The sequence below is a fragment of the Psittacula echo genome, assembly GCF_963264785.1.
Source record: "Psittacula echo genome assembly, chromosome: 3".
NCBI classification, from domain to species: Eukaryota; Metazoa; Chordata; class Aves; order Psittaciformes; family Psittacidae; genus Psittacula; species Psittacula echo.
In genome coordinates this window covers 93,165,769-93,192,473 of record NC_137736.1, presented here as the reverse complement: position 1 = coordinate 93,192,473, position 26,705 = coordinate 93,165,769, and the positions used below count along the sequence as shown (strand labels likewise).

At 36.9% G+C, this 26,705-nt stretch overlaps 1 protein-coding gene across 1 annotated transcript in view; it reads left to right on the top strand.

Annotated features, from left to right (window-relative positions):
• Positions 1 to 1,003: 1,003 nt before the first annotated feature.
• PCDH17 (protocadherin 17) overlaps positions 1,004 to 26,705 on the top strand; it is a gene marked incomplete at its 5' end in the record, with an annotated part of 91,040 nt that continues 65,338 nt past the window's right edge. Inside the window, one exon of the mRNA XM_080613738.1 lies at positions 1,004 to 3,622. Coding sequence (XP_080469864.1) covers positions 1,004 to 3,622 — 2,619 coding nt within the window. The remainder of the gene's footprint in view (positions 3,623 to 26,705) is intronic.

Below are 26,705 nucleotides of genomic sequence, written 5' to 3'. Positions count from 1 at the left end.
GCCCGTTTTTTTGGTGGTGTGTTTTGTTTTGGGTTTTTTTTTTTTTTTTTTCCTGTTTTGTTTCCCCTCTTGCCCTGCAATCCTCCTTCCCTCGCCTTCTGATTCGGGAGGGAAACAGTGAGGGTGTACGAGACAGAGAGGGAGGGGGAAATACCGGTGGCAGCGAGATGCAGCTCTCCGCCGCAAGCAATGCAAGATTAGATCTCTAAATGCAGCAAAACATTCCCTGAAAACCAACAACCCCTCGGTGCAATCAAACATTTCACTGCCTCTCACTGCACACGAAGAGGGCTTCAACAGCAAGCTGAGACTTTTTTTTTTTCCCCCTTTCTGTCTCTCTCCCACCCCTCCACTCCACCAACAGCATCACAGGCAATGAGTAGCAAATAAGCTTTTCTATCCCTGCTCACAGACCTGTGGCCAGCCCCCATTTCCTATGTATATATAAATACACATATTAAAAAAAAAAAAACACAATCTTTTTGATCGTTTTTTAGAAAAACAGCCACTGCCGCCGATTTTTTATTATTGTTATTATTTTTATTACCCTTTGTACATCTGCCGGGGATTCAAGGATCGGGAAACGCTTCATCTGCCAGGAGGAGAAGATCTTTTGCAAATTTTCTGATTTTTTGCAATACTCCCACTGCCGAAGTCGGACAGCCAAAGTGACTGCGAGGGGACTCCAGAGCACGGCAAGCGCTAGCTGAAACGCTGCCGAAGCGGCTGCCCCCCGCTTCCCCCTCCCCTCCCGATTGCTCCCTCCCTCTGAGCTACATGGTCTATTTGCTGCCTCTCATCCTGTGTCTCTGCAGATGCTTTAGAGCAACAGGTTCAGGAACTTAAAATATAGGGGTGGGGAGAGAAAAGGAGAAAAAAAAAAAAAAAAAAAAAGAGACGACGGAGAAGGAGGAGGAAGAACAAACCCAGAGCAGGAGACAGAGAAGACGGGAACAACCCTGGTCGCCGCTGCAGCTGCTGCCACCCCCACCCCTTCTCGGGGATGTACCTTTCCATTTGTTGCTTCTTCCTCTGCTGGGCTCCCGCCCTGTCGCTGAAGAACCTGAACTACTCGGTGCCGGAGGAGCAAGGAGCCGGCACGGTCATCGGGAACATCGGCCGCGATGCGCGACTGGCGGCGGGCTCGGCGGGGGGAGGGATGCTGCCTTCGGAGCGCGGCGCTCCCGGCGGCGGCCCCAGCGGCCGAGGCCCCAAGTCCACCTTCCGGGTGTTGGAAAACTCAGCCCCGCACCTCCTGGACGTGGACGGGGAGAGCGGGCTGCTCTACACCAAGCAGCGCATCGACCGCGAGGCGCTGTGCCGGCGCAGCACCAAGTGCCAGCTCTCCCTCGAGGTGTTCGCCAACGACCAGGAGATCTGCATGATCAAGGTGGAGATCCAGGACCTGAACGACAACGCACCAGCGTTTCCCTCTGACCAAGTGGACATGGACATCTCAGAAAATGCTGCACCAGGCACCCGCTTCCCTCTCACCAGTGCCCACGACCCGGACGCTGGAGACAATGGGCTGCGCACCTACCTGCTCACCCGTGATGACTACGGTCTCTTCTCCCTTGATGTGAAGTCCCGAGGTGATGGCACAAAGTTTCCAGAGCTGGTCATCCAGAAGCCATTAGATCGTGAGGAGCAGAGCCACCACACCCTGGTGCTGACGGCGTTGGACGGCGGTGACCCACCACGCTCGGGCACAGTGCAGATCAATGTGCGCCTCATTGACTCCAATGACAACAGCCCCATCTTTGAGGCAGCATCCTATGTGGTAGAGCTGCCTGAGAATGCACCACTGGGCACTGCTGTCATTGACCTTAATGCCACCGATGCCGACGAGGGTACCAACGGAGAGGTACTATACTCTTTCAGTGGCTACGCACCTGAGCGTGTCCGCGACCTGTTTAGCATCGACCCACAGAGCGGCCTCATCCGTGTCAAGGGTAACCTGGACTATGAGGAAAGTGGCCTCATTGAGATCGACGTCCAGGCTCGGGACCTGGGGCCCAATCCCATCCCTGCTCACTGCAAGGTCACCGTCCGCCTCATTGACCGCAATGACAATGCACCCACCATTGGCTTTGTCTCTGTTCGCCAGGGAGCACTGAGTGAGGCTGCCCCACCGGGCACTGTCATTGCCCTGGTGCGGGTCACTGACAAAGACTCAGGCAAGAATGGGCAGCTCCAGTGCCGAGTACTGGGTGGTGGCGGTGGGCCAGGAGCTGTCCCTTTTACCCTCGAGGAGAACTATGACAACTTCTACACTGTTGTCACTGACCGGCCCCTGGACCGTGAGGCACAAGATGAGTACAATGTGACCATTGTGGCACGTGATGGGGGCAACCCCCCTCTCAACTCCACCAAGTCATTTTCTGTCCGGATCCTTGATGAGAATGACAATCCACCCCGCTTCAGTAAGAACCTCTATGTGTTACAGGTCCCTGAGAACAACATTCCTGGAGAGTATCTGGGCTCTGTCTTGGCTCAGGACCCTGACCTGGGCCAAAATGGGACAGTTTCTTACTCCATTCTGCCGGGGCATGTAGGAGATGTCTCTATCTACACCTATGTCTCCGTCAACCCCACCAATGGTGCTATCTATGCCCTGAGAAGCTTCAACTATGAGCAGACAAAGCACTTTGAGTTTCGTGTGCTGGCCAAAGACTCGGGTTCACCCCACCGCGAAAGCAACGCCACGGTGCGCGTCACTGTGCTTGATGTCAATGACAATGCACCCCTCATCGTCTTGCCCGCCCTCATCAATGACACTGCTGAACTGCAGGTCCCTCGCAATGCTGGAGTGGGCTATCCTGTGGGCACAGTCCGTGCCCTGGACAGTGACTTTGGGGAGAGTGGGCGCCTCACATACGAGATTGTGGAAGGCAATGAGGAACACCTCTTTGAGATGGACCCCACTAGTGGTGAGATACGCACCTTGCACCCCTACTGGGAAGAACTCAGCCCTGTTGCTGAACTGGTGGTAAAAGTCAGTGACCATGGCAAGCCTAGCCTCTCTGCAGTGGCTAAGCTCATTGTCAGGGCCTTGGCTGGGCCCTTGCCAGAGGCTGGCGAGCCACAGGTGAATGGTGAGCAACATCGGCGACCACACTGGGATTTGTCGTTGCCCCTGATCGTGACACTGAGCACCGTGTCCATCATCTTGCTGGCTGCCATGATCACTATTGCTGTGAAGTGCAAGCGAGAGAACAAGGAGATCCGCACCTATAATTGTCGCATTGCCGAGTATAGCCACCCTCAGCTGGGAGGAGGGGGAGGCAGTGGCGGGGGAGGAGGAGGCAGCGGAGGGGGCAAGGGCAAGAAGAAGAAGATCAGCAAGAATGACATTATGCTGGTGCCCAGTGAGGGTGAGGACAGCCGGGGCCCCCTCAATGTCATGAATGTGGTGAGCAGCCCATCCCTGGCCACCTCACCCATGTACTTTGACTACCAGACCCGCTTGCCCCTCAGCTCTCCCAGGTCTGAGGTGATGTACCTGAAGCCCGCCTCCAGCAACCTGACTGTACCCCAGGGACATGTGGGCTGCCACACCAGCTTCACAGGGCAAGGGACTAACGCCAGCGAGGCTCCCCCGAGCCGGATGTCCATAATTCAGGTAGGAGACTTTTAGAATACCCTGGACCTCACTTTAGGCACTGGTTTAACTTTGCCTTTTCTCTGCAGTGAAATCTGCTTTAAGACACCACTAAAGGGACTAACATAAGTCACTAAAGAGAGGTGGACTTAATGAAAGTGGAAACAGACCACGTCTGGTGGGTTTGGTGGTTCTGTTGTCTAACTGTTCTTTCCCATGGGATTGACAAGTAAATGCCCACTGAAACAGTCACACAGTGCAAAAGAGAGGCAAGTGAAAGTGTAGGCAGGTGGTTAATACACTTGGGGCATGCTGGGGTGTTTTCCTAGAAGACTGTCAGACAAAGGTGGCACTTCCACAGGTTTCACTTCACTTTGTTTTGAGGTGGAGAAGGGGGACAGTGTTTCTGGAGCAGTCATATTACCTGCAGTAACTAACAGGATGTGGGAGAAACTCTACGCACTGAGGACATCTATTGCAACAATGTATTATAGCCCTGCAATCCTCTATGTAAATATGAGCTATCTTTCCAAGATGTATGTTTTTAATTTAAAAAAAAATTCTTTCTTTATAATATAGATCCCTAAATATATTTTATTTGACACAGAACAGTATCATTTGGGCTTCGTTGCCTCCTCCTCTCCCCATAAACAACCAAACCTTAATCATGGAAAATTCTGCTTAGTCAAATAGAAAGAAGATGTATGTGGTGATTCCCTCCTACCCCCAAATGTTAGCAGAACTCACATGCTGTCATAAACCATCAAAACAGCTAGTCAGATTTCCAGTAGCCTGAGTCAATATTGAAGATTGCCTTATAGTGAAAGACTTACATGCTCTGTCTCCTACCAAATCTCATTTAGAAATTGCAGCTGGGCTGCATTCTGCTGCCAGTTATGTCCACACTGTCCTCTACCGACTTTTGCGAATGTGAAAAATGGCAGAATTTGGACCATTTTATATAGGGTGCTAATTAAAGAATGACTTAATTTTTAGTAGGTAGTTTAAAGTTCAAACTCAGAAGATGTATTCCAGAGCAGCGAACATGCAGAGTGAAGGTGAGGGCAGAATTTGGCTTCAGTTGATTAAATTTAAAGTATTGCTTCATGATTAATGCAGCTTAATGTTCAAATACTACAGATATGTTCCAAAGTGATTTTTAACATTTGGATTGAAAGCAGGCTCTGGATAATGGCTATTAAATATATTTGAAATGTCAGATCTGTTTTATCCTGTGGTTCTTCTAATATGCTGTTCTGAGTCATAAGGGACTGAGCTGAGTGTATCAGAAGTGACACAGACTCATTTCATGTATGCAGCTAGTGGAAAAGAAGTTGCACTGTAGACACTTGATGTACCAAAAGAAAATTCATAATTCCTTGGAGTTATCATACCCTGTGGTCTGTGAGCACTGAATGTTCTAGCTGCCAGCTGTTGCTCCTACTGTTTTAAACTAAACAGAAGTGGCCATTGGTAATTGGCAGGTTAAATAACCAAAATTCCAGTAACTAATGGCCTGCAAATTAAATATTTATAACTGTGAAAAAAATGAAAAAAAAAAAAACAAACCCAGAAAAAAAGGTTGCACAAGGTCATTGTGAACTAATCCTCAATCTACTATTGAGTTGTGTCACAGAAACAATTTCATTTTATGCCTATCATGAATTTGTGTTGCTATCAATTAAGTGAGTGGAGCAATACTTAGAATCTGAAATTGATTTTAATAAAAAGTGACAGTTCAGGAAAGAGTTTAAGTTAGGGCACAGCCAGAAATAATTTAATTTATAATTCATGCTTTAAAAAACAAATAATTTTCAATGACACTTGTTAAAGTAATGTCAACATTTTTACTGTAAAATGGAGTTGTCAGAATGCTAAAAAAACCCCAAACCCCACATTTTTTTCCTATTGATAAGTGTAATAGTTACTAAACCCCAGAAAACTATACTTTCCTACAACTATGTAATGTCTATATAAAGCAGCTAATTCATGTATTGATGCTACTGAGTAGTAAAGATTCAACTGTAGTGTAAAATCCCTATGGAAAATATGATTCCTTTTTTTTACAGTGCTCACTTTATAATATCAATCATGATTTTTTTTTTTTTTCCTGAGATCTATATAAAGCTAAAAGAGGAATTTCCTCCATTAAAAAGGTGTGTTGTGGTTTCTATAAGAGTTTTCGTTTTGACAACTGTGGAAAATATTAACAGCAGCTCCTCACATCACACACTGGTATATCTGATACTGTTTTCACTTTCCCTGAATATCTACACAGTGTTTTGAATGTTGAGGTGGTCCAGACAATAGATTAGGAGTAATTTTTCTCTAGTCAACAACCTATTCAAGCATAATTATTGATACTGTATTTTGTAGTTGTATTGAAAAAACAAATACACAGTATGAAACAGAGTAGTTGCTTTCTATTTAGGAAAACCCAGACTTAAAGTGGTTCGATGGAAAAATCTGATCCTCTTCACTATGATTTTTCATTACTAAAATACCTTCTGTATGCTCCATCTCCACATCCCTAGAGTAAATTTCATATACAATTTGCATTTAGAATGTAGACATTGTTTTGTGGCTGGCCCTCTACTTCTGTCTCATGTAAAATTCAAACTGCACATTTAGAGAGAAATAGTAAAGGATCAGTCCTCTCTCTGGATCTACTATATCCTTAATCACTCCAGGAAACCTGTGTCTGGAAAACTAAATTGCACAGTTAGGAATCAAAGCATAGCCAGTGGAAAAAAGGTATGGAATCCAAACAACTGCTTTATCATCTCCTTTCATCAGTCAGTTCAGAAAAGCAGTTTTCTTCCTTACCTCAGTAAAGGAAAGGTAAGTAATTGTGTAAGTGTTCTCTAGTGAATATTCACTTTGGTGTTTCCAGATATATTACTGAACTACGATAATCTCACATTATATAATTCATACGCTGGAACTGCTTTTCTTCACTCATTTTCTCAGCAAGTCTTTAATGGCAGAATTTTCTAGCAGGAGCCTGTTATTAAAACTTTATGTTTATATATATATGTACATATATATCTATGTGTGTGTATATATATACACATGCTAAATATTATATTATTATTACTTAGTATATCCCGTTAGGTCTATAAATATTTAAAACCAAATAAATAATTTCTTTCTCAGTAAGATCTAAATTTTCTCACTCCTACTAGGAATGCATAAACATTTTTTTTGCTTTGCATACTAGTAAAAGCTAGTAAAGTCAATAGGCTGTATGATTCCCTTATTTCTCATGAATAGTATTTTATTCTACAGATAGCCCATTTCGTATCAATCAATACCTGCGGAGTAAAGTGTTATTTAGTGACTATGGGTTTCAGACTGACCCAGAATGACCAGCAGCTGAATAAAATACTGCAAGATATATATGAGAGAGGCGTAATCTTGCCTCTCTTTAGGTGACTTACCTTGCGCATTAGTCACACAGTTTAACAACTTGTGTGTTTACTCATTACTTTGTAGCATCCAGCTATATGCCATGGTTACATGCTACTATGTGTATCAATGAACTTCTTCAGTACCACAAAATTGAAGTAATTTATGCATGCATAAAATTAAAATTTTGAATGGACAGCCAAGGTTGCTGTGTACTTTCAGTTTTTACTGGCATAAGAGACTTGCAAGTGCTTAAGGTCTCTGAAAAGAGACCGTTTGTGATTTGATGCTCACATGAGGTGGATGTGTATGAAGAACAGTGTTTAGTAATGTACTGGGAAGTTAGAACAGCTACACTTTTGGCATGTTTTATTGCTTTTAACTTCAGCAATCATATTCTAAGCATACTTTGGAAACAGTGCTTTCAAACACAAGTTTGTTAAAAATATTTAAATATAGGCCAGTGCTATACAATTGTCATTGCCAGATTCAAAATTCTATGTGACCTTTAGATCACTTACGGTCCAAACTATTAAATTTTTTTGGGGGTGGAAAAAGAGGAAAGTGTGAGTAGATGGCATGTCTTCACGGTTGAAGGAAGATTTCTGTTTACTCTAGACCATAAAGACTACTGGTAAACTCTGTTCATCTCATTCTAGTGAGAAAATCAAGCTGACCTACTCACCTGACTAATAGAAACAGAATTTTTCTTTATTTTGAGGAGCAGACATTAGAAAAAGAAACATCATATACTAAAATAAGCGTATATGTTCATATCTCTCCTACCAAAAAGGTCACGTTTACCTGGGTGAACAAGTTGAAATTTCTTCTTTCAGGTTTCCAGTAGATAAAAGAATGGATGGACAAAGGGAAACAGTTTCTTTAAACAGATAGGGTCTGGAAACAGGTTCCTCAAAGTGAAATTACTGCAATGTAGAAAACTACATATGCAAGTAGTGTTGGTCATCCTACAGATTACTTATTATACTTGTGGTGCAACTTGGAGAAGTTTGCAAATATATCAGGAATGAGACAGGCATGAATAAAGAAAATGGAGGTCACAGATTTTGCTAAACCACAGCTGGAAAAAAAAAAAAAGACTGTGTTGCAAGAATCTCTCAAGCTGGGAACTGCTGTAGCTGCTGTACTACACAGTCCTGCAGCATTTTAAGATAAAGTACATACCATTCTTAATACTTCAGGCACCTGATGTTTATCGTATGTGAACAGATTATTGTCAAGTTCTAATCCAGCTTCATTGCTAGGTGTTTAGTAGTACCTAAGAAGATAGAGTCTTCAGAGGAAATAAAAAGCATAACCTACATTAGTGCTGTTCTGTCTTTAGATATACTATTCCATGCTTTACTTTGAGAAACTTCAGCTCAGAAATTTCAAGATTGCAAAAAGAAGTCTGCAGCTGCTGCAGTATAAGGAGCAGCAGCTTTCCTCACAGAAGATGCATTCATTCTCAGTGATGTAAATTCCTATCTGAAAAAAGAGGTATTCATTATTTTGTTTTTATATCTTCTGCTGCAAATAAGGAATACTATTCTCCCTCACTAAAGCTAGTAGAAGTTAACATTTTACACCAAAACAACACTGGGGCAGTCCTACACATTTGCAAGTTTGCAGGTTTGTACTTTCTAATTCCTCAAATTTCACAACGGCTTATTTAAGGACACTAAGTTGTCATCAGATGAAACTTTAGAACTACCTGACTAAGGTGCATTACAATAGTTTTTACAGTGTTTTACAAGGTTAGATGTCTTGCAAAATAACTCCTGTGAATGTTTGCATTGTGAAAACACAGTCTGAAGCTAGTTTGATTTTGTGTTCTGTAGCTTTAGTTTTGCTTCTTCAGTGCAGTCAATACCAGGGTCAGCTGACTAAGAATTTCAGGACAGGATCTTTCCTATATTTTCATGAAGATAGGCTACATAGTACAGTGACACAAAGTACATACATTTTAGGTCCAGGTCTGGCAACATACGGTTCACTATGGCATACCCCCTGGCTGCAGATAAAGGCTGAGGAAGCAGAATTGGGCTCCTGGTTTGTGTTGCATTTGCTCTGGTCTTGATCTTGAGCTTTTTGCCAATACTGTTTATAACAATAGTATTTCAAAATGGTCCTTCCTGATATATAGGTCCAAATGAGATCTAAAGAACTTTCCAAGATAAATTGCTGTAATATAGAACAATAAATATAATAGAGAAAAAGACAACTTAAGAGTCTGAAGTAGAACATCGATATTATGAGGAAGAAAATTATATTGCCAGAAAAGAAATTCTCATTAACCAATAAATTAAGAATAATAATGTCTCCATAAAACTTGCTGGTTTATAAAATGTTAGAGTGGAAGAAATTTAGTGCAGTTACAATGAAAGACATGAAGCAAGTCATTCAGGATTTGCTGGATCACAGCTCTCAATGGCTCTTAATGTTGACTGAGCTTTCCTCACCTTGGTGCTCGCTGCTGCTATCTAATTTTAAATGGGAAAATCAGCACAAATTTGTGATTACCAGTGCAATTTTGATGATTGATCCTTTAAAGAATTATCTTTTAACAATAGATTTGGCCAGCTTTCTGTTCCTTACCTGTCACATTGATGAAGGCCTGTTCTTACTCATATTTTGGTCAACAGCATAATTTTGACTTCATCGATGTTTCCAGTGCTTCAAGAGTAAGTTGTGACTAACAGCCTTGCAGAGTGTAGCTAAGAATAGTATGATTGTGTCCTTTTTTTTCAGATTTCAACTTTTTGTGATATTTTCTTACAGCTTCTTCATAAGCAATTAAAGAAAATGGAATTTAGAAGATTTTATAACTGTCATGTGAACTGTAATGTAGAATCATAGGATCCTAGTTTGGAAAAGACCTTTAAGATCTTCAAGACCAACTGTTAACCTAGTATAATTGGTGTACAGCTAAAAGAAGAAATTAAAGAGTCTATTGAACGTATTGATGAACACACATTTTCACATATTTTCCTATATTTTTGAGAATTCGCATAATATAATATTATCCTTAAAATTCAGCAAATATTGTTACAAGGAGAATTATAACTAGGTATGTGTAAAATTGTAGCAAATATCACTTGATATTAAGAAAGCATAGATATCACCTGGTTTCTCTAACGAGGCAAAAATGTCATTAAATATTATATTTTTTCCAAGTCACAACATTTGGCTGTGAAACAGTTGGGGATTTTGTTTTCAAATGTTTGTTGGTTTTTTGTTGTTGGTTTGTTTTTTTTTTTTCTTGACTTTTTTATTCTTTTTCACTAATTTCTTCTTCAAGACTGATAAGTGCCTGCACGTATAAAGAAAAGACGTTTTGACACTAGTACTAATATTTTCCAACAGGTAAGAATTTTCTGTAAAAATAACTTAAACCATGATTTGTTGACCAGAGCAGAAACACAGCTCTGTTTTTGTCTTTATAAGTATAGAAGCAATCCTTTGATTTCAAAAGGTCAGAGTAGGGCAGTTGGGGCAAATTTTTGCAGCAGACAGTCTGAGAGCTTTAAACTCTCAACTGTATTTCTACTTTGGCTGTAAAAGAAGAAGTGGTGAAATTAATGCTAAAAGATTCAAAATATAGGAAACAAGAAGAACTCTGAAGGGACTGCAGGCTTTACCTAAAAAGAAAAAAAGTATAAAGATATTAGGAAGAGAGTGACAAAATGATTCTGGGGAAAAGTTCTTGGAGCTTAAGTGTTTCATTTGTTATGATTTTAAGGGGGCAAGAAGGAGATTAACTAGTTGCTGCTTTTACTGATATGATGACATGAAATGGAGTAGTGTAGAGCCTGCCATAAATCTTAGCCAGGGTTCGTTTTAAGCCCTAGTAATATATTTGTCATGGTATTTTTAGTGCAACCTCTGTTTTTAGACTGCTGTAGGCATTTTATTTTATTTCTTTATTTATTTTTCTAACAGAAGAAGATTCTGGATTAATTACTGTAAATCCTATGAGAAAGAAAAAGAAATATATATAAATTATTAAGCATTTTAGATAAAATACACAATATGAAGTACTACTTTTGAGAACAAGAAAATTCATGTGAATGTCCCTGTAATTAGGGTATGAGGCAGTGCTCTAAATAACCCCCTTGAGCAGTCACATATTTTCTAGCTAAATCCCAAAAGCTGCTGATACTATTCCTGTTTATTAAGGTCACACAAGAACCATCTCTTTCTTCTACTGAATTGTTTCCACTAGTTAGTGGTGTTACCTGTGCAGAAAGGGTAGTAGAAGAGCAATTCACTTGCTTGAGATGGGAAGATATCTCATTTTTTCATCTGTTGATATGTCTTCAAAATTGAAGAGTCTCTCTACATGTAAAGATATAACTGCATGGTTTCAGCCAATTGTTAGTGTTACTTGTACAGACGGACAGCACAAAGATCAATTTGCATCTCACTTTTTTGCAATAAGGGGATATTTCCTTTATTCACCCCTCAAGACAATCAGTCTCATGCTGATCCATTTTTAATTTAATATGCTATAAGTGATCTAGACAAGTAAAATCCTTCAAATGAACAGCATTTTCTTTTAGCCATGGACCTGTCTACTGGCTTTGTGATGTTTGTATCAGATACGAGTTATGTCAGTTCATAAAATACTTTTACATGCAATGGAAAAGTTTCTAATTGCATCTTATCCCCTGCTGGGTGGCTGCATGCTGCAGTCTCCACGGCACACCAAAGGAGGACTCTGTGAAGTGGAAAGGAAAAGCCTTGTTACAGATAGAAATGCATAATTTCAGCTGTGTGGGTGGGACCTCTGATCGATGCATTGTAAGTTCTTGCAGTGATAGGCATGTGAAATTAGTTTCAGGCAGTGTTTCAGATCGTCTATTGATATATGTGCAGCACGCTTGTATTTGCCTGTACTAGTTCTAGTGACACTATGATTACTAGTATTTGCAGTCCTTGCCCTGGAACACTTCCAGGTAGTTTTATTGCATTGAAATGGCTCTTACAGTTCATTGAGCATCCAGCATAACACTGCTGAATATGATTGGTGCGTTTGCATATATTTATTAAAAAAAAAATCAAAGAGTTGAACTGCATAATTATGGGAAAACGAATCATAACAATAAAAGACCATTTAAGTTAACAAGCTTTGTGATCAAAGGATAAATACAGGTTGGATAAATGAGACTGTAGATGTAACTAATCTACATAAATAGGCTTTGGTTTGATTAGAGGAAAGGAATATATTAAAATAATCTAAACATTAAAAAAGTATTTTACTTCAGTACTTCTATAATGTCTAGTTCCATTTCATCATATTTTTAACATTTCTATTCAATAAAAATAGCTGTGTTCAGTGGTAAACTACTTTTAAGTGTTTTCATTTTTTTTGATTAACAATGTTTACACTGCAAAGAAAGTCTAAACTAACACAAGTAAACAAAAGTAACACCTTAAGTTTTCATTCTAGTTTGAATGCTTTGTGTGTCTAAAACCTTAAACATTTTTAATGTCTTATTTTTAAATATTTTAGTGTTGCAATGTGTTTTGATTGGTTTTTAATTAAAGAAAAACATTAAAGGGGACATTTAAAGGACAATTTCTTGTTTACTGTCTTTATCAGCAGAGAGCAGCCTTTGTAGTGTTTGAAAGCTGGTGCATTAAAAATCAATTTCAGTCTTCAAAGGTATAAACTCTTGCTTGCTTTGTAGATATATACTGTTTTTAAAATCATTGGAAGCACACTTGACAATTGCATTAAAAACAAAAGGTAAATAATGGCTTAATCAGAATTTGAAGGATTTTAATGTAATTTTAATAATAACTAAAGGATTTTTTATGGAGAGCAATGTGAATCACAATTGTTAGCTTTTAAATGCATAATTTGTTCCTAAAGACAGTTATATGTATTCTTTTATTAATAGAATTTTGTTTTAAACTTCTGTTGGTGTTATTCTGTTGTTTTTAATGAATGCCATAATTCAAACACAGAACATGTCAGTCAGTTTCTTTACTTACTACATTTCTGTCCCATTCTTTGCTGATTGCTAAGCAACCACTTATGGTTAAGATCGTTTAGCTACAGCTCAGTTACAAAAAAAAAAAAAAAAAAAAGTGAGCTGAAATAGGTTAAACAAATTTTCATTAAGTCTTAATGAAAATATTTGAATTCTGTAAAATTTTAAAGGTGACAAAAAAAAAAGTGTTGTTTTGGTAATGCACCTCAGATGCAGCACTTAGGCTTTGTTCCTACCAGTACTGAGGAAAAGACTGTTTTTCCACAAATCTAGAAAGGGCAGGGTCATGTTCTTAATCCATGTGTAAGTAATTTTGAGGCCTGTGAAATCTTATATATGTATAATTGCATTAGTATTATATCTTTTTAGGCATGATCCTTAGAACACTCATTCACTGAATATTTTAATTTAGGTCAATAGAGCCATTGAATTAAATGGATCACTTACAGGAGTGGAGTTGCCAATGAGCGTAAGCACGTGCAGAATTCAGCCCAGAATCTGTTAGTCTGGGTAGCTGAACTGCTCCCTGTTTCTTCTCTCCTTTGCTTTACAAACATGGCAAAGCTACAAAAGCTGTTCATTTCACTTAGCCTCCAACTGCATTCTCTAGTAATCTATTGAGATAGTCTTGATGTCTGAATATTTGGAATTTTTGCTTTTTAACATAGACATGTGTAATTTGATATGCAGATTTTAAGATCATGAAAACAATTCTGCTTTGATAATCATGAGCAAGATTATCCAGCCACAGCTATAAAGTTCCAAGTTTGTTCTTTTCTGATCTCTTCATCATGTCAGTGGATCAAATAACAATAAGAAAACAGTGGAATTTAGAGTGCTTGGGAAATAATAAATTTAAGAGCCTTTTAAAAATGGAAGCCATGAAGCAGTAGAAACTGTATTTCTAGACTATAAGTCAGGCAATGTGTGTGTATGAATACCTATGTTGAGATAAATAGATAAGAGAGCAGCATACAACCAAAAGAAGTATCTAGATGGATAAAAGGCATTATTAACAACCAATCTGCATCTTTTTTTTTTTTTTTTTTTTTTTTCCCCCTTGTATTGTGTATGATCTGTAGGTAGCTGTGTAACAGTGTTTTGGAAGATACTGTCAATACACACCTTTTGCAGCAATCTAGAAAGCATAAACTTTAGAGACAAATATTGTTGCCATTTTTTTCCCAAGGCAAGAGTATAGGTAAAGAAGGATCTTATTTTCCACTTCATGGTGAAAGCTACATCTCTTGCTTAAAACTGTGTATCCTGTTTTCAGATTTCAGGATTGAGAGTAATGATGAAAAGGAGATAGAAGTTGTCTCATGTGAAACATGAAAATAATCAGCACTCAATTGCTTGCATCAGTGTTTTAGGTATTAAAAAACTTAAAATAATTTGCATTTTGTAGCTCAAGGGCAAGGACTTGTAGCCACATCAGTCAGCTTTGTAGCCACTGGGTGAAAAAGAGGGGAAACAAAAATATTTATGTTATTTTTTTTAATGCATAGTCTTCGTTTTGTCTAAATCTGTAAATGTATTTTTTCCTGTTTAAACCACCTGTAGCTTCTTACCAGGTTTAACAGGATATTGTATTGCAAAGGGCAGAATTAACTGGATATATTTGGATTATTTTTTATTTATTGGCCATGATTGTATTTGGTATTTCTCAACAGTATATGTCTCATTATTGTAAAAATGTGACAGTAATGAAATAATAATTCCTTCAAGCATGAAATAACTAATATTTAGTGCTTTCCTGTGTTCATTTGTTTCAAATGAGTTCCAGAATTTTGGAGAACACTTTCATGTCAGTTAATTTAAAATATATATAGACCACACGCACTCTTTTCTTCATCCCCTGGCAAAGAAACCTCAGAAAAAAGTATCTGGATTTACAGATTTTGTCCTACTTGTTAGTCTACCTTACTTGAATGAAAATAAAGCAAGAGAAAACTTTTTCTATTAAGCAAAAGTAACATTCAGGGATTTTGGTTAGCACCAGCGAAGGTCTTTGGATAAAATACTTGAAGTCATACTGGTCTTGCTAATACCAGTGAATGAAGAAATAGGCATACATATAGAACAGCTGTTTGAGAAGACTTTAAATAAAGGAAAGGTTTTCTTCTGATTTAAATTTTGAGCCATAGGTTTTCTATAGTATTTTATAATAAAGACAATTACATCGCAATTTGGGTTAGAATGCATGCCCAGTTCCCCATCTCAAAACCCAATTTATTACTACCTGTGGCTATTTCTATTAAAAAAGAAACATAATTGCTATGAGTCTCAGCAGTCTAAGAGTAAATTTTTGCAATTACAATACCCCCCTTGGGCAGATGTGTGAAAATGGCAGATTAATTCCTGCCAGTATTTGTCTTTTCCCTGAACATTCTCAAGGTTGCTGGTAGCTTGGATTATCATTATATTGGTGCTGTTTATTGCTGTAGTTCAGGTTAAAGCAGCTGCCTTATTATAAAGGAATAGGACTCTATACCATTTCTTTGGAAAGCATTGAAGTTTGATAGTACAAAGTCCTAGGAGTAAGATCCTAATCCTGTTTTAATGGAAAATGAATGAGTTGGATCTTAATCTTAGCATATTTTGGAATAGCATTTTGTGTTTTATTACTCTATGCCGGAGAAGATTTAAACAAACCCAAAAAAATCAAGTTTACTCAGTCCTAGGATTTTATGGTGAAGTTAACGTAGTTGCATGTGAACCAAAGACCATACACAATCCCTTAGTATTTTATGGCTTTTGTTTTATTCCCAGTGATATAATGGTGTGTTTATTTAGAAACAAACACCAGTAAGTTAAGATGGTCCTGAAATTATGTAAATTAAATTCCATAGAAATAATTTAATTCATTTCTTAATGGGCTTTTCTACATGAAAACAATTTTTGAGGGCATATGTGTAGAATAATTGCATGTAAATGCTCCACTCCCAGAGATCACTTTCATCAGCTAAGCCCCTAACTCCATGTTGAATTCCAGTGAACTTGGATGTTGGTGTGGCTTCATGAGGGCGCCTGATCCACCTGCAGGGAGCAGCATTAGTCTGTATTACAATTATCCAGTTTGAATATTCAGGAAGAGCAGTGTGAACAGTCTTTAAAAGTTATTTCCCCCCCTGCCCTTGCATGAGTTTTTATTTGGAATTTCTTGCACTGTACCTGTCGTATTTTCATTTCTTTTCCAATTTTGAAAGAGATTTCCCCACACTGCTTCCAAACGCTGGCTTGGGGAATTCTGTGATGCGGACATTATTTAGAGAAGGCTGTGTTAAGTATTTTCTTTGAAAGATCATGACTAAAAAATAAAAACTAAAAAAATAAGATATATATATACATCCTTCAGTTGCCACTCCATGTATTCCACTTTGAAAAAGGTACTCACAAGCTGGGTGAGCATCCTTCTAATTAGATACAGAGAAAATCCATAATTTAATCACTGTATTGTAACTAACCCCTCAGTCAAATATTAGCATTCATGTTCAGTCTCTCTATCCCTGGTGAAACTTGCAGCAGTGTCCTAGATGTTGACAAACCATTACTGATTTGGAACAGAATGGAGACTTTTCATAATCCTGGAATCTTTGCAGAGAACATTTCTTATGTGCATCTTCTTCATTTTAACAGCAAAATCTGATTTCAGAATCTCTATATGGCAAGCTGTAATGAAAAAGGTAATCCAGAACTTTTTTACCCAGGCTTTTAAGAATTTACAGGTCGAAGTCAGCCTTTAAATATCTATGAGTTTATAGATTACCTGTTGCGATCCTTAGATAAGTGGGTGTTATGGTCTAGATGAGGTGATCCCATTGAGAAAGGTAACTTTTTTTTTGCTTATTCCGAATCAACTTACAAAGTCCTGTATGAAGACATTGCAGTCAGTTAACACTGAAGTGACAGAGCTGTGAACGGGTATACAAAGCCGTATAGCAGAAAGGCCTTATTTTTTTCTGTCCAAACCTACTTGACCACTGCTACTATATCCGTGGTGTATTTGATCAAACTTTCCTTTTTATGAGGTGCCTAATCATAGACGCATGACTGTTATGGCTTTAAAATATGTTTAGGGACAGAACCTCTTGTTATATTTGTGCAAGCCTAAATTATTTATCCTATGTCACAAATAATAAATCAACTCATCACCATTTTACAGTTAAAAATCTCCTTGCACAGGCACGTGAGGTTGTAAAGTTTGATGATCTACTATTCTGTCATAAATTCAGCCATTATTTTGGCAGCATATTTTCTGGTGTGTCTTTTTCTAATGCTAAGAGGAAATAATTATGCCAAGGTATATATGTGAAAACAGGGCTTTGCATCGTGTCTCAAAATGTTTATAGAATACCTTGTTGGGGATTTTTAACAAAATGTTGAAATAAAGAGTTGCATGACCTAAGTAAGAAATTAGACAGAAGGTAATCATGTAAGTTTTAACATCTGTAATATTCTTCCTAGTTCCTAAGGTCTTTAAAGCAATCATTGTTTTTCAGTAGGAAGAAAAGGGGATGAGATTACAGATTTAAAAGAAAGGAGGTGATCTAGATTTACCCCTGTTCTGACTGTCACCTAGGAAGAAAGCTTCAGTGTTCCTCTTTAAGTGTTTTCTGTGCAGGCAGTGTGTCTTCAGAACCAAGTCCTGCTCTATCTTTGATGCTAATTTTTTTCACTCTGTATTAAAGAAACGTAGACCTGGAGTCTTGTGCCACATAAAATGTTTGCTGCCTGTCTAAACACCTTTCCCTGTCACTGACATTACAAATCTGTTTGTATGCATCTTTCTTCAGCATACAACATATGTATCTGTGGGAATGTAGCACACTATGAAAAGACTTGCTTATCCCTTAATTGAAGTAAGCAGACCGATCCAAAGGCTATTGAAACCAATTTGAAAACATCCATTGATTTCAGCAGACCTCAGGTCATGGCTTGTGGGAGTTTTATTGTTGCCTTTAGTGAGAGTAGGGGTTGGACAGAGGAAGGTAAATGTAGTGGAGAGGTGTTAACACAAACTTAACAGTTTTAAAATACCCAGTGTCTCTGTTTCCCCTTGCTAAATATTATGAGTACAAAACAGTTTGTCAGTGTTAAAGGCCACAATTTGATCTCCTTCTCCACCATATAGTACTGCTGTGTTTATAAGCTTTCCTGTTCAGAAAACATTTGTGCTGTGTTGCTCTTAGGAAAAAAGCAGTGGTAAGAATAGGACAAATTCTACAAAACTTATGTTTTTGATTTCACTGGGAATTCCTGATGAGTAAGAGCTTTCAGATATGTCTCAAAATTAAAAATAAAATGCCAGGAGATAACAATTGCATTGTAGAATCTGTGTGCATAAAAGAAAGAAAGAAAAGGTTGTTTTCCTACAGAAAAAAATGGTAGAAGGGGAGAAACACAAGGGGAGAAAACCAGTATTGAAATTATAACAAATACTTTGATTATCTTCTTAAATTTCAAGGCACTTTTTTTAAAGTTTCCCTCTAATTTTAATGTCTTTATTTCTAGACTTCACATTAAACATAGAGATGGGAATGAAAAATAAATAAAACCCTACAAATACTATCAAAGATACACTTCCAGAAGTATTGTTATTTTGCATTTATGGGATGGTATTCTTAGAATAACCTAGATTCTGTGATATGTGGAGATTTCACTCTAGTTAACTAATTTTAGTTGAGCCTGTTATGCAGTAAATATAATATTTGTTAGGAATACTAAGGTAGACTCAACATGGTGGGAACCATAGATAAAAGGTACATTAAAGCATTTCAAATTCAATCATTAGGTTTCATTGCACCCATCTGTTACCAGAAAATATAATTGGTAACTTGATTCATTGACCTTTAACTTTTATTTTGGATCATGGTGGGGTTTTTTTTTAATCCATATTTTCATGTTAGACCTAGGGAGTTAATTTGATAAGGGAATGCCCAGTACATTTTAATGCAATTACTTTTTTTTTTTTTTTTTTTTTTGGTAATATAATCAGGTTTAATGGTCTGTTGTATATTCTGCTAATCCAGTCAAAGTAGTTATTTAATATTGAATATGGTTAAAAGCAACTAATGTTCAACTTCATTAAGGCTTTTATTAAATAGAAGACTTGCTGAACTTCTACTATTTTTTTATGCACGAGCTACTACCTCTTATTAATTATTTCCAGGGGTTTCTGTTACACTAGTATTATACTTACAAGCTTCAATTCCACCAAGATTACGCAGCACATTACGAAACTGAGGAATCCTTAATATTTTGTTTCTAAAATGTGTTTTATCTCTTTCCTTTTATTTTTCGGAACAGATATTGTCTTGTGCGGGTGGGGTGCAGTGCATACATCTCTTACTTAGTTTTATATGTGTGGCACGCAAGTAGACTGTCCTATAAAATTACAGCATTACTTAGAGCAAGCAGGAAACAATGTGATAAATTAGGGTGATTTAATGTTTTCTCAGCAATGGTAAACAATTATACTATTCTGTCATCTGAAGTTTATGTAATGGAAAAAAGTTATTACAGGTGTTTCTTTACAGAATAGGATACAATTCCTGAAATGTTTATGTAATATAGAGACAGATGTATGTAACCTAACCTTATAATCCCATTTCACAGCTTTCCCATATACTGGGGAGCTCGATAAATAGGAAGCCGATTATATTGGCAGTATAACTCCATTAATAGGATTTGGATTTTCCTTATTGACAAGCCGGTACTGTTAGTATGATCCAGTATATTAAATTGACAGGAAAACTGGAGCGATAGAACGTATCTGCAACCTAATTGACAGGGAAGCTCTTTCAGAAGGTTCTTAATATGTTTTCTATTGACTGAGTAGCTTCAGTAAGTACCTATCATTGGCGAACAGTGTAAATATATTGGATGCAACTGCACTAGCAGATTCAGGTGAAGTAGTTATTCTGTTTTCCCATACTTCCATCTTTACTTTGATATAAGTTGTATCAAGCTCTCTTGCAACATCTTCACAAATGCCTCTTAAAGCACCAGTCTAACTGTTCATAATGCTCACTGGCATTTGACAAGTTGTGAATTATTTTAAGTGTTTATCATTTTTAAATGAATAAAGGCAATACAGAGCAATGCAATAATGTGTCATGAATTTCATTATGTTTATTTATTGATGTTATGATAGCAGAAGCAGAACTATTGTACTTTCAGCTCTAGCTCTTTCTGTGGTGTAATATTTGGCACCACTTTCTAAGTTTTAATCTTGCACCTTCTCCAAAAAGTAGTTCATCTGAAGAACTCATATTGCAGTTATTTTTTCCCAGTCCCATTTGACAACTTTTCACATTCTCTTCCCAGATCATGTTAATTTCATTAGATACTTAAATTTCTTGTTTCTTGAGTGCAAAATAAAATGAGGCTCAGAAAACTGAAACAATTGTGAAGCAAACAGCAATCTGAGTTTGGTCCAGAAAACCTTCTTGATTACCCTCTCAGTAGAAAAAGTTTTTGGTTTCAGCTTCCACACATTTTCCTAGTCCCCAGAGACAAGTTTGTCCATAAACACATCTGCTCTGGCAGAGGAGTTGAGGGTTTTTATTAAGATGAGTTCCCCAACAACAGAGGCAAACTAGTTCCTGAAGTACTTCAATATTTTGTATCAGAAAATTTGATCAGGTCTGGTCCCATCCCTTCTTCTGAGTGTCTTTTAATTCTACTTTTTTACCAGGGTCACTTAAAAATATATACTTCTATGGTGACCTTTTTAGTTGCTTCAGTCTTCAGGCTTGGTGCAGCCATCAGGTGAGAAGAAGCTCCATGGGGCCCTGTGCATTCTAATACTTGCACTGTATTACATCCCTTCAGTCTAAGCTTCTTTTGTGTCTTTCGCATTGAAGAGTAAACTCTTTTAAAAGTTTAAGAAATAATTGTTTTAATTAAGCCAGTGGTACAAACAACTGAAATACCTAGAATACCTTAGCGTGAAAGCTTAAGCAATAAATGAATGACAATTTGTTTTGGTAACAACTATGGTACTTGCTAAGAGAAGATAGTACATGGACTAGGCATTTATCATCGTGAGAATCTGTACTCCTTCACTTACAGGAAAGGATGGCAGTCTCCGTTCCCAGAGCTTCACTTTTCAGAAGTCACTCAGATCATTTGACTGAATAGCCGAAGACCTTTTTCAGTTTTGCTCACAGTTTTGTTTTTCTCAGTCAAGAGAAAGAGAAAACATGAGCCACCAACACCCTCCAGTAAAGAGTACAGCAGCCTGGTGAATGATACTGCCTTGTGTATCTGACTGCTTTTGTTGCCCTGTGTTTTTAGTGTGCTTTTGAAGAATGTTACATATGTCAGAAATTCACATAAACACACTGCAGGTCTTTTAACATCAAAATACGCATTTTGCAGAAACTGTGAAACTTCCCAAACATGTACCTGTCACTTATTATCAATAGAAGTGGAGAACACATATTAGGACAGGATTTGTTAATACAGCTTATTTAATTTTGTCTTTCAAAAAGGTAAAATAACTTATTAGAAGTTTATGCCCATTTTTGGGGGGTGTGGGGTTTTTTTTGGTTTTTTTTTTTTTTGGTTGGTTGTTTTTTGTGGGTTTGTTTGCTATTGGGCTAACGAAATTTCTTAATGAAGTAAGTCTTGTGCAATGAAAAACTGCTGTTTCAGGCTAAGTATATACACTCACTGGCAGTCTTATACTGAGGAGTTTTTGTGAAAAACTGTACCATATTGACAAACTGTTCCTAACAAAATAAAGGCAATTGTCTTTTCTTTCAAAACTAGATTTGGCAAAATAGAGTTCTTTTGCCTTCAGAAGTGATTGCTATTATATAAGATTTTTGTTTCATGGGGGAAGGCAGACTACTTGGAATTAAGGTTTTCAAGAAAAGACACAGAAGATGCTTGAGCTAGATAGTAAATGGCAGTCTGGCAAAGGGGAGAGATGTTTCATTTGATTTTTGCATTTAATTTTTAATTAAAAATAATTAAAGTCAGCAGAGACATTTTGCTTTATTATAGTTCCATGTATGAACACCTCCTAAAATGGAGTTGCATTGAATCATTTCTCAAAATGTGATACTTGTTCTTGCAATTCTGAGAAAAAAATTATGAATATTCTAGTAATCTAGTACTCATAAATCTGATTAATGTCTGACTTTTTTTATAATTTAAAATGCATCTTTCTCTAATATGACAATTATATCTGGGCATAATTTGTCAAGAACACTTAAGTATTACATTTCTCTCTCTCTCTCCCCATCTTATTCTATCTTACTTTTTTCATCTTTTCAGTTATGTTGATTTTGGTTTTTTTAATTATATTTTTTTAAGAGACTGATGTGTCAAATTGAAAACTTTTTCTTTTATTTTCTCTCATTTTATTCAAACAGTATAAAAAACACCAAAGAGTAGTAGAAAGCTCCAGAATTGTGGTGTAACAAAATTTTTGATTAAAAAGAGAAAAAGGAAGTAGTTAAAAAACTCTAAGTTTTAATAACCAGCCTGCTTTTTATATGACTTCTCCAAAGCAGAAACCCTATCAAGTCCTCTACTGTTGTCTTACTAAGCAGTAGTAGAATGCCTAAAATCTGTTTAATATGGGGCTGTAATTTTAATCCTGATATTTTTTTCTTTTTTTTTAAAAAAATGTATGTGTGCAAATACACAGTGGGATTCCTTTTCATTTATAAAAATACCAAAGCATTTCAGCAGAAGTAAACACAAACACTTTGTGAACACGAATTTATGGAAAAAGAAAAAGGAAAAGAGATTAACATATCCCACTGCTAAAAATACTCCCCATAATTCATTGCATAATGCTTTTCTGAGGCTGGTTCAAAATGTTATTTTCACATATTTTATATTTTTTTCTCTTAAGAGAATATATAAGGTTAATAGATCCTGCGAGGAATTTGTTTCTGGTACTCTGGGTTTTTTGCCTTAGTTTTTCATTTTCCTTTTTTCTAAATAACACTTTTGGAAATCATATCCATTCTATAATTAATTAGTAGAACCTTAACAGTTGACTTTCAAACTTCTGAATGTCTCTATTTCAAATTTATAAAATTCAGTATTTCAAATTCACCATATGAAGGGAATACTTAGCAAAAATTGTAAATTATCTAGGCCCCTGTGCAAGCTCTAACACATGTAATAGAATGAATGGTTTTATAGACAGTTGATGATAGCACTTGAAGGATGTTCTACAAGTTGTATATGCAAACACTAGCCAGTAAATAATTTTCCAAGTTACATTATTAGACTAAATCAATCATATTGTCACATCTGAAACTCCATACCAGTAAAAGTGTAATTTGCACAGATTTAATTTGCCTGTCCTTTAACATTTTTTCTGTTCAACTTTCTGACAAAAAAGGTAACATGATCAAACTGTAAGGTACTTTCTTTTTTAAATTTTGGCAGATTTTAAAAGGTTTATATGCATTCTGATCTCTTTCAAAATTACATTTTTTAGGAGATTCATCTTTCTGAGAAAGCTGTACTAAAACTATGTACAGAATTCCTCAGGATTTTTTCTGCAACATCACAGTAATGGCAGTGTTCCTAAACATTCATATTTATGCTATGGTCATGTATAAGGACAGATAGATGGAAGAAAGTATTTTTAAGTAGCCACTGTAGCAACTGCTAAAAAGTATATCTGTTGAATGGTTTAACAACATACGCTCACTGGAGAGACTGGTTCCATTAATCTGTGAAAATGAACCATAATACCGGGAGCTCTTCTCTATTGGAGCTATGGACATATGTGAATGACATCACAGACTTTAATTCTCTATTGTCTAACCAGGGCAGTGGACAGTTTTACTTTTGCCTCAGCTGTAGAGACCTTTTGTCCTAGTATGTTTTCTTCCTACTGAAAAGCTTCTGTTTTAGTAGCAGGTGACCTAATTTATACTCCAGCCCTCAGCCTTGAATTGCAGAGAGAAAACATGTCTTTGATGTTTAAATCCATTATTCTTAGAGCTAGATCGTTTCTGGAGCATTTCTTGAAGGAGGGTGAGGATGGTGCTTGCTTAATTTTGTTCTTCAGGACATTACCAGTGCTGGAATTTGAGTAATTTTTGGTTATTTATTAGGATATTTTAATTCTATGTAAATCACTTCTGATATGATGCATCTTACTAAGCTTTAGCTGTTACACTGAACATCTCTCTGGTCATTTAGATTTTCCAATAGTTTTTGGTGAAAGTAATTTCCAGGAACAGTGTGTACCTAAAACTCAATGCCCAAAATGGGTTGAATTATAGAGTTATCTTAGCTAATTGTCTTGGGATATGTGACTAAATTTTAGATTGTTGCCAGCAGGTGAACTGAAACCTACTTTAAAACTGGAGGCAAATAGAGAGCACAGTGGTTTTGATTTCCTAGAAGGGGCTGTATACCTGGAGGAGAAGAGAGGGTTTATTTGCTGTTGATAGATTCTTAAAGTAGCACTCATTTCTTAGAGTTACTGCTATGCAGTGTAAAGAGGTATGATTAATGCATGAGCTGGAACGTGTAATGTCACTTCCATAGATGTTAAGGTGTAAAAATTTTAAGTATATGACCTCTCACTTCAAATGGGATTAAAAAAAAAGTGTTTAAGGGAGTTAGACATTCATCCCTCTGTAAGCCGTTGTGAGGCTTGCCCTTCTAAGATTCTTCTAAACTGCCTAGCCTTAAAATTAAGTGTTTCTTATTATCCCAATTTTTGTATAGATAATAACATGCTGCCTGTATTTTGGAGTATACTGTTACAACATCATACTTCCATAGTTCGTAAGAGAAGGTTTAGTGCTTTGAGAGCAAAAGGAAAAGCATTCAGTTGAGCCCTGTGGTTGTATGTAGTTACTGTATATAGTTATCAAGTATTTACATTTGTTCTTTTGCAGCAGTGAACCCACTGTAACATGGAGCCCAACTTTTTGTATTGTTGCAAAGTACAATATGAAGGAAATTGGTCAAACTAGTATCAAGTTAAAGGTCATTAATGATTACCATAAATACTGAATTTCTCAGAAGCAGCTCTCATTTATAGGATGACAGCTAAGATGTCGTCATCATTTCTATTTTCAAAATTTATGACTTGGCTAGTCCAGGGTGTGCAAAATGCTTTTTTGTTGGTTTTTTTTTTTACTATGAAAATACAGAAACAAAAATTATGACCAGTTCTTACTGTGGTCCAACTTTTAGACAAGTTCTTAGCAGCATCTTTAAGGAGGTGCTACAATTAATTCCAGGGCAAAAGTCTGACTTTTCCAATAGAATAGAATTTATGAAAAGGAAGTTCATAGCAGGCATTTTGCCTTACCATTACATGAAAAATGGAAATGTTGATTCTAGTAGCAGCTGTGTTTAGGAAGAGGCAGGCGTCTTACATAAGTAAAAGCATAAGGTCAGTTTTCGTAGGCATCTATTTGAGATATTAGATCTAGAAAACAGACGTGAGTTCTGCAATTATAAAGGTTTATTTGTGTTGAGAAGTACTGGGCTCTGTGAGTGTCATGATGATTATATGTGTATATACATGAGGTAGATTCGCTGCACACAAGAGAGATGTTGTCTTACATTTTGTCACAAGAAAAGAATAAACAGAAGTATTCAGGCTGCTTCCGAAATATCATGTGCTACATTTAAAAGATTACATATAAGAATGCTGAAATACTTTTATGCCTTCATTTTCTCCTTTTTTCTGTTGTTTTGATTTGGTTTTTTTGTTGTTGTTGTTTCAAATACTTGTTTTTATAACTTGAAACATGTGTTAAAAGTTAAGACAAGCTTTTATTCTAATTGCCTACACTAAGACCAGGATCTTGTCTGGTCTTGAGCCCAAAGCATTAAACTGCACTGTTAATTGAAGTGGCCAGATTTTAAAAAATTTGGATACCTGTAGCTGAAATCATCAGCTTCTGAAACACTGTCTTGGAAAAGCAGTGACACAACACTGACGAGTTTGATATCCCAGATCTTCAGAATTCTCTTTCTCTAATATGGCATATTGTTTGATTCCTCAGGCAGTATTTAAGAACTTTCATATGCCAATCTTTCGATAATGCTGCTAAAGAACAAGTCTCTAGTTGAACTCAGACACCCAAATTAGGATTTCCAAGTTATGTGCAATTTTGATATGAAAAAAAATTATTTAGAATTATAGGTATAGGTGCTTTATGTTATACACTGTAAACAGATGAGCAAAACCTGATTCTGGTGTACTGTTTATCATAAAAGATAATTCAATGATAAAGCATCAGATTATTTTTTGTAATGACATATATGATGTCATTACAAAAATGTATATACTCCATATGTTAAATTAGAAACAACTTTAAAATATGACCACAGTTTGTGTTACAATCCTAATTCTTGAACCAAAAGTTTAATTAGGAACAAGAAAGTACACTATTAATTGACCTTATACATGCTGAAGAGAAGATAATTATTTATCTTCTGTCCCTTTCTTAAATCAAACAAGGTATCCATGCACATGAGAACATTTGTTTCACATGTACGTTGAGACTGGCAAGTGACTATGTATTTTTTGTTGCAAACAGCAATGACTGTTAAATTCCAGATGTAACTTCATGCTTCTTTTCCAAGCTCCAAGAATACAACCATACAAGAAACAGCAAATATTTCTGGTTACCACCTAACCTATAAAACAAAAAAAAAGCTGAAAAAAAAAAAAAAAAAAAAAAAAG